The 8,889-nt window shown below is 48.1% G+C and overlaps 1 protein-coding gene across 2 annotated transcripts in view; it reads right to left on the bottom strand.

Annotated features, from left to right (window-relative positions):
• Positions 1–361: 361 nt before the first annotated feature.
• LOC311033605 (fibroblast growth factor 18-like) overlaps positions 362–8,889 on the bottom strand; it is a 10,076-nt gene continuing 1,548 nt past the window's right edge. Inside the window, exons 1-5 of one of the 2 annotated variants that reach the window (XM_084041189.1) lie at positions 8,816–8,889; positions 4,922–4,961; positions 4,490–4,670; positions 2,258–2,364; positions 362–2,053 (exon numbers count right to left, since the gene is read on the bottom strand). The exon at positions 8,816–8,889 is cut by the window's right edge and continues 1,548 nt beyond it. In XM_084041189.1, coding sequence (XP_083897315.1) covers positions 1,772–2,053; positions 2,258–2,364; positions 4,490–4,670; positions 4,922–4,961; positions 8,816–8,847 — 642 coding nt within the window. In that variant the 5' untranslated portion in view covers positions 8,848–8,889 and the 3' untranslated portion in view covers positions 362–1,771. The remainder of the gene's footprint in view (positions 2,054–2,257; positions 2,365–4,489; positions 4,671–4,921; positions 4,962–8,815) is intronic. The other variant, XM_084041190.1, reaches the window with a different exon arrangement.

Here is an 8,889-nt window from a genome sequence, read left to right as displayed (position 1 = left end):
TTAGTGCTGTTGGTCATACTGGACTGTATAGAATACCATGAACACTATACACCAGTAGGAAAAGAGAAGGAGGAGTTCTCAACATCACAAGTCTGTGACTGGCCTCTAATAAATGTCCATGTAGAATTTTATAACTCCCTGTCCTATCCCTATCCTTTTTCAAGAAAGAGAAACGTGGAGGAGCTGTATAGAGAGGCTGTATGACACACAGGACATGTTTCTGTAAGGTTTACTGAGTTGAGAAACACTGCTGCACACAGAGCTGAAATAAATAATTGAAATAATTTTATCATAATAATTATAGTAACCATCATAGTAAGATTGCTTATTTAGTGTTTTGTCTTCATTTTATTTATATATATATATATATATATATATATATATATATATATATATATATATATATATAACTTTTAATAAACTGTTCCCTTTAATATTTATTTGTTCTTCCGTGTGTGTATGAGACTTTGGTGTGTTCCACTGAATGTTCTGGTAGCAGCATTCTGTATCCACGGTGTCGCACAGGAGCATCATCCCCTGGGTCGTTTCCATAGCAACGTTAATCGGAAGAAAGGCAACCCCCCCGTGTCCCCTGCTCACTACCCTCTGAACCTATAAGCAAAGGGCCTTGTGTCCTTGGGGGGGGGGGGGGGGGGGGGAGGGGGGGGGGGGGGGGGGAGGGGCGGGGGCATGTTGCAGTTTTCCAGTTGTCTTTGGTTGGTCCTTGGTTTGGTTTGGTGCATCTGCCTAGTAGGTCAGGGTTTGGTGCAGCTTTGTTTTATACATTCCAGTTTTTTAAAGCTTCAGTCCCTTTAGTGAGTTGTCATGGGTTCGAACAAGGCGTGTGTAGTCCCTCTCCAGAGTCCCTCGTCATCGAGCTTCACTTATGGTCTTTGGTGCCACCACACACACACACACACACACACACACACACACACACACACACACACACACACACACACACACACACACACACACACACACAATGTATGCAAATCCATTTATTCATAAACTACCTCTTTCATACACACATCCCTCTCGATTTGTCTTTTATTTTCAGTCATTCATCCCATGTCTCATAGGTTCCCACCAGTCAAGCAATGAGACAAAGATGAGAAGTGCGTCACATGTCAACAGTCCATAAATGTTCCGTTTGATCGGTCCAGTTAATTCCATGCCTTTGTCTGCTCCACCTACTGTACTTCCTGCATCCTCTCAGTTTTCCTTGCATCTTTCCCTTTATCCATTGGCTAAGCACCCACTCCCATGTTTGCTCAGACTTTCCCCACTCTCTCTCTCTCTCTGTATGGTTCTTGTTGTGGTAATCCAGTTTTAGACACTGTCAAATAGCTGGTCCAAAATAGGATACATGCAGGCATTGTGGATTGTGTAGTTTTGAGATTGAGGCTTTCATAATATAGTCATGAGCCTTGGACTCATTTTGTCCACCCTTCAAGGGCCCAGTCAAAATCTTTGGGCAGTGTAGGAAGGCTGACCAGGCCCTTGGAGCTACTAGTGATGGATTAAGTCATATAGAAGTTAGTATTGTCCTGTGAGCAAAGTAGAACCTGGAATCGTGACAAATTAGAAGGTGTCTAGGTTAACCCCCGTAAATCATTCATCAGGTTTAAGGAAGATGGTCAATGTTTGTTATCCCAGCAAAGGGAGGCGTTCAGTGTAGTGTGACGTTAGAGAGGAGTGGGTTAGCTGTTAGCAGGTTCAGGTCAAGGCTTTTAGACAACAGGGCAGTGGGTGTTAGCACTAGCCGCTACTAGCGAGGCCCTGTGGCGGCGGCGCGCACCCTCTTGCGCGCACCCTTGCTGACTGTGGTGAAGCGGAAGGGGGTGGTTAAGTCAGGCTGCTCCCCGGGCGGAAAGCGTTTCATGAAATGAACGTCCTGCTGGTTGGGCAGTGTGTGTGGGCCGCGGCGAGGGCGCCCCCGTTTAGTGAAGCCTACATACCAGCCGGCATAACGTGCTGACATCAGAGCCGTGTAGTGGTTTTCCAAAACCTTCTCCACGAAGACGCAGTCAGCGCTGCGATTACTGGCCTTCTGAGAGAGCAGATAGTCCACAGGCACATGCGTACACGCACGCACGCACACACACACACACACACACACACACACACACACACACACACACACACACACAAAGAAAGAGGAAATAGGTAGAGGCTGGTCAGGAAACTATGAGAACAAGAAAAGGATCTTTTGATTGAACCTGTAAATGATGTTGTAAATAAAGAGAGTTCTCACCTTTCCCACCAGCTTGCCACGGCGGTTCATGCACAGGTAGAAGTTGGTTTCTTTGCCACGGATTCTCACCTGGCTACCAAAGGTATCGGCCTCCACTACGAGCTGGGCTTGTGAAGGGACAGACAGAGGGATAGACAGACATTAGAGCCACAGATAGTGTAGACAGAAACAGACTCTAATAGCTATTTCCCAGTTATCTTTTCCCAGATCTCTGTAAAGAATAATTGTTATTCGGGGCTTTTGAAAGCTTTCATGAGACACGCAAAGTCGCAAACATGCATGTCTTTCCTGGGATGACTAATTTTGCAAAAGGAAAACGCTGCAAGTAGACCATCCCTCTGACAGACTCACAGCAAATACTATGCATTACACAAAACAAACTAAAGACAAATCCACTGGACAGACAGATGTCAGTTTCACAGACAGACCACTAACCACAGTGGAATCAGATTTGAGTCTTTAACGAGACCAAAAGACTGTCAGACAGGCAGGCAGGATTAAATAACAGCATTAGAAATCATAGTAGCTATTAAATGTGCTGATAAATCACAGCCAGATGTAAATGTCTGGCTGGACAGATGGTTGTCAGATAAGCCTGGTCACACACACACGCACACGGTTATGAGACTGCTGACCACAAACGGGCCTCGTAAAAAAGATAACGGCCAAGAATAGAAGTAGCGCGCGGTAAGCTAAAGATGAAGCATAGAACAATCTGTCTGCAAGGCTGTTAATGTGCAAGTATGCATGTATGCGTGTGACCATGCACAGACTTGTGCTCACTCTTCCAGGCAGTACCGCTCCACAAACTACACATCTTTAGAAGGTGCTTGTGCCTGTTTAAAAATAAATCCCTAAAATGGTCCTACATGACCTCAGTCAACAAAGGGGTCAATAGAAATCAATACCTCCCTCCCTCTCCCCCTCTTCCGCTCTCTTCCCCCAACTCTTTTGCCTCCTCTTGTTTCTGCCCCTTTGATTCATGCTTACACCTTCGTGCACGCTCGCCTTTCTTCCTCTGTTGGTTCTCTTCTTGCTGTACCCCGCCCCCCCGAACACACACACACACACACACACACACACACACACACACACACACACACACACACACACACACACACACACACACACACACACAAACCTCCCCTGGCCCCCCATACAGTGTTTCATGTACAAGGCCAGACGGTGTGTGTAGAGGGCTGTTCGTCTCTTGAGGAGCATTTTGTAAAAAACACAGCAATCTCGCCCTCTACTGTGGCACTGGCTTAAATTGGTCGCTTTCGCGTTTGTGAATGGGTTTGGAGAGGGTGAACAAACATGAGCCCCCTTTCAGTCACATGAGAGAAATATGGACGCTTGGCGTTATGGCTTGGGTTTCTTCTGCCCATTGATCCTCTGTGGTTTAGGAATGGGTTAGGCATCAGGTTAGTTGCAGACGCAGAGAGGAGAGGCAGGGAGGGCCGTGGGGGAGGGACGGAGGGAGGGCTAGAGGAAGCCTGCTGTTTTAAATCCAGAGGAGACAACAGGGAGGATGAGTAATCATCCTTTTTTTCCTTGTTTTTTCTTGCACCCTTGCACTTACTCTCTCTCTCCTCTCCTCTCTCTCTCTCTCTCTCTCTCTCTCTCTCTCTCTCTCTCTCTCTCTCTCTCTCTCTCTCTCTCTCTCTCTCTCTCTCTCTCTCCTCTTTTGCTCTCTTGTGAATCATTGAGTCAGCAGCCAGTCGATGAGGTCTTTGTACTCCCAAGACAAGCTTCACTGCCCCTGTGCCAAAGCCTGGGGAGGTGTGTGTGTGTGTGTGTGTGTGTGTGTGTGTGTGTGTGTGTGTGTGTGTGTGTGTGTGTGTGTGTGTGTGTGTGTGTGTGTGTGTGTGTACACGCGCGCGCGAGTGTGCATGTTTGTGCGGTATGTGTGTGCATACATGTGCGTGTGTTCGTGCATGTGTGCGTGTGTGAGCACAGGCTCTGGGTGTCTATGCATGCATGCACTTGCATTCTGTATCCGTTCATGCATGCACTCGGTTTACATTCATTTCTGTGGTTGCAGCAGTTGGGTGTGTAATGTTTACTGTGTGTGTGTGTGTGTGTGTGTGTGTGTGTGTGTGTGTGTGTGTGTGTGTGTGTGTGTGTGCGTGCGTGCGTGCGTGCGTGCGTGCGTGCGTGCGTGCGTGCGTGCGTGCGTGCGTGCGCGCGTGTGTGTGCGCGCGCGTGTGCATGCGTGTGTGTGTGTCTTACCATATTTATCTCCATCCTCTCCGCGGGCGCTGATCCGACGACCAAGCACTTGGACGTGTTTGCCACTGGTGCGGCTGTAGAGCTGGTAGACCCGATGGTGCCGACGGCTCATGGTGTCCCGAATCTGCGTCTGGTTCTCCACATGCACACTGAAGTTCACCCCATCCACACCAAACACCTGCTGGAAAGGCACACACACACACACACGCACACGCACGCGCGCGCGCACACACACACACACACACACACACACACACACACACACACACACACACACACACACACACACACACACACACGTATAAATATGAAGACAGACACATGGTGACAAATATATACATTAATTAGAGTCAGTGTGACTGCCACTGCAAATACTGTAACTTGTATCTGACACTTCACTTTCTCTCGCTGCAACCCATGCACACTGCTCACCTGCAATGGATTGCACATCACCAGCAACATCTGGATACATCTGGGGAAAGACAAAATTGTAGAAAGAGAAACTGATAAAGTGTAGCCAAGATAGAGAAAAACTACTGTGCATTTCATGTGTGACACTGAGATTTTCATGCTCCCTGCTTCTCGCCCTATATTTGCTCAACATATCGTTTCCTCATCAGGTTATTAGGCACGCCACAAGGTTTGCAGCTGGCATGGTGATATGACAGAAAGACAGACAGGCAGATGTCCAGGCATAGGCCGTCAGACAACACCCTGTAGTATTTACAGTAACGCAACCAGCCGTCTTTCCCAACCCACACCCGCTGACCATGCCATGACTTTTAACACGCCAAAATCTGGCCTCCAAATGACCCGCGCGGACCATGGCTAGCTGGCGAACGCGCCAAGGCGTCTAGAACATGTGTTAGTACGGACTTCTAAGAATAAGACTGGCTCATTTGGCTGCTCTGAGTATGTAGACAGCTGGGCTGGACTGCAGGTGCACACTCCTGTGTTGTGGCTTTGGACTGCAGTGTTGGCTTGGATTTGATCGCGATGCTTTTAATGGGAGAAAATGTGGTGTCTGAAAACTGTGGAGAGACGATTTAAAGGGCACTTGCACCATGTGTGCTTTATGTTTTGTTTCTTGTGTTTGAGAAAATGTTGGCAACCAAACTCATCCCTTTTAATAGCAGGGCTTTCTGATGGCAAACAGCAGTTACAGTAAAAAAAAATCTCATTCATTTTGCAGTTTAGACCTTGGCCTTGGAACTATTGAATATTATTTACAGTCTTAGCTAGGGAGTGCTTGTGGCATGCAATCTCTACTGATAGGCCTTGAGGTGCATTGAATTTGTGACGCAATAATTGATGAAGCTCATAACAAAGTGTGTGGGCTGAAGAGCAACGATAGAATCTCATCTTTCCTCACCTCATCTTTTGGTATCTCTCTGCATGCCACCCCTCTCTCTCAATCTCACTGTTGCTTTCGCTATCTCTGTCTCGCACTTGCTGTCCTCCCTATCCCACCTCTTATCTCTCTCTCTCGCTCCACTCTACCTTTCTGCTATCAGTCCCTCGCCTCCCATCTGCCTTTATGTTTGGGGTTAGCAGTTTGACTCCTCCAGACTGTCACAGACATAGACACATACACACAGATGTACAGATGTGTGTGTGTGTGTGTGTGTGTGTGTGTGTGTGTGTGTGTGTGTGTGTGTGTGTGTGTGTGTGTGTGTGTGTGTGTGTGTGTGTGTGTGTGTGTGTGTGTGTGTGTACAGCAGGAGCAGGCAGCTGACAGCTGGGCCAAAGCAAAGACATATGCAGTGCTGAAAGAGTGAGAGAGAGAGAGAATGCAAAGAAGAGAAGCAGAAAGAGGGGTACACATAGGGATAGAGATAATTACATTAGAGCGTGAATGAGGTGAACGATGAATAGAGAGACACAGAGAGAGAGGGAAAGAGAGAGAGAGAATGGGGTATGTGGAGGATGTGAGAGAGCAAAAGAGGGCACGAGATGTGCAGAGAAAGAGAATGGAGAGGTACTCTGTTGTCATGAAGAAAGGCAGGGAAGATGGGCGAAAGAGAGATTGAAGGATAACCCAATAGGAAAGAGGGATGGGGGGGTGCATAAAGGAGGTACAGATGAATCAAAAGGGGAAGGGAGCGACGAAAATGAGAGACAGAATTCTAGCCAGAGAGTGTAGTCTGGCGTGAGAAGTAGACAAAAAGATAAATAATGGGAAAAGGAGGAGGAAGGGGGTGAGTTTCGCTCATGCACATCCTAACACATGTCACTCCCTCTTGAATCACACATATCGGACACACACAGAGGCTTCTTCTCCAACAACATGTTCACGTCTGTCTGTCTTCTCTCTCTCTTTGTACTCCTCCTTCTTCTGTCTTCCTCTCTCCCTCCCTGGGGCCTTTTGCCCTAGCTGGTGTATCAGCCTCTAGTGTTGTAGCTAATGGATGCAGACACCCAGGGCAACGCAGCAGTGTGCTGGCCCATGCGTTCTGCCTGCGCAGCTGAAAAGGGCCCCGAGTGTCTGTGCATTGTGAGGAGTCTCAGCTGTTAAAACACCACAGCTTCAATGCTGCCGAGGACACAGAGAGAAAAGTGCCTCGGCTCTGGATTCTCCCTCTCTCTCCAAACCACAGACGCTCCGGCGTATGCCAGCCACAGAGAAAAGGGAAGAGAGAGAGAGAGAGAGAGAGAGAGAGAGAGAGAGAGAGAGAGAGAGAGAGAGAGAGAGATGGGATCAGCGGATGGGGGGAGGGATGAGAAAACGAGAGAATAAGAGAGCACTGAGTCAAGTTGCGAGCAAGTCGGAGGGAGAGAGCAAAGACAGAGGGAGGTTTGGAGAAGGAGGGGAAGCCCGGTGCGCCTTGGCCGGCTGCCAAAACAAGCACGAGTCTGACATCATAAACCTGCGTCCCTGCAGGTCTAGCATGTGGAGGCCACGGTTAGGCTAGCAGGCCCCAGCGCCGAGTGCTGCGGCCTCCAACATGGAGCGAGGGTGGTTGGCCTGGTGGGCCTCAGCACAGAGCAGTGGTTTCAGCACTGTGTAGTGGTGGTTAGAGTGGTAGGCCAATACTGAAGCAATGGGCCTCAGCGCGGCATAGGAGCTTCAGAAGTTCGGCAGTGTGTCTCGGCGAAGAGTAGTGGTTTAGGCTAGTGGGCGTGTAAGTGTGGCGTTAGTGGGATCAGCACTAATGTAGTCATAGGAACAGTGGAGCATGGTTACAGCAGCCTCAGCATGGAGCTGTGGCTTTAGGAGAACAGTGCTATGTCCTGTGGTGGAGCTATGGTTGGAGAGCAGGAACAGGTTCCTGTACTGAGCAAATGGCCCTTGGCAGCATTCATTGGCTCAAGACTCGCGCTGGGGTTTGTAAAACAGCATGTTTGTGAGGGTGGCTGCAGGCTTGATGGAGTGGTAACACTGATAGGCAAGAGGGAAATGAACAGAGGGATGGTTGGCTCGAGAAGACCTAAACTAAGACCTGTAGACTAAACAGTCAGACTCTCCTCCTTAGATACTGCCAGGGGTGCGGCCATTCAACGGTTATTAATTCATACTTTTATCGGAGCAAGTATCTGAGAAAAGGTACAAGTACAGCAAAAAGACAGATGTGAGTAGTTAGAAAGGTAAGTATAGAGAGAGACACACGAAAGGCAGGGAAGTGTGTGTGTGAGAGAGAGAGAGAGAGAGAGAGAGAGAGAGAGAGAGAGAGAGAGAGAGAGAGAGAGAGAGCAGGCAGAGACCAACTGCACACACCCTGTCCAGGTTGTGTGAGGAATGAAAAGTATCTGGAGATGACTGCCATCTGGGAGACGTACAGCCGACACAAAGAAAGAAAAATAAATCCTTTGGCTTTTAACAAGACACACCTCAAATGGGCAAACTCAAGCACCCCGAGTCTGTACAGTATCCTCCCTTAGATTTGGTCTTGGCACTTTATCATTTTCCTATCCCACTAGATAAAGCAAGTGTTATTTGACCCAACTTCTGAAATATTTTCAGTAGGAAAAAAATGTGTTTTCTTGGCTATGGGGATATGGCCCAGCTTGGCAATCACTGAAGTAAGTGCAGATGGTGATGGAGATGTTTATGGCAGGTTTTTATGAGTAACATGGCCTTCACTCTGACCCAGTGACCCCGAACTGTCAGCCAGTCAAAACAGGACCTTCCATGGCATGCTTTCTATGGGGACTGAGGAGGAGTGATGTAATGCGTAGGCACTGCAACCTTCCCCTCCATCATCCACATCTGTAGCTAAGGAATGCTTGCCTTGAACACAGTTTGAACAACAGAGGAAATATATGTATAAAGATAACTGTGTTTCATGCCAAGACTAATATCGGATGAACTTCTAAAACTTGACTTACAAGACAGCCAGCGTGGAGAGAAGGGACCACATTGCTTCCCCCCTCCACTATGGAACTTGGCCCAGAGTCAGTCT

Source organism: Gymnoscopelus microlampas, assembly GCF_963454915.1.
Source record: "Gymnoscopelus microlampas genome assembly, chromosome: 18".
NCBI lineage: Eukaryota > Metazoa > Chordata > Actinopteri > Myctophiformes > Myctophidae > Gymnoscopelus > Gymnoscopelus microlampas.
This window is presented reverse-complemented; position numbering and strand designations above follow the sequence as displayed.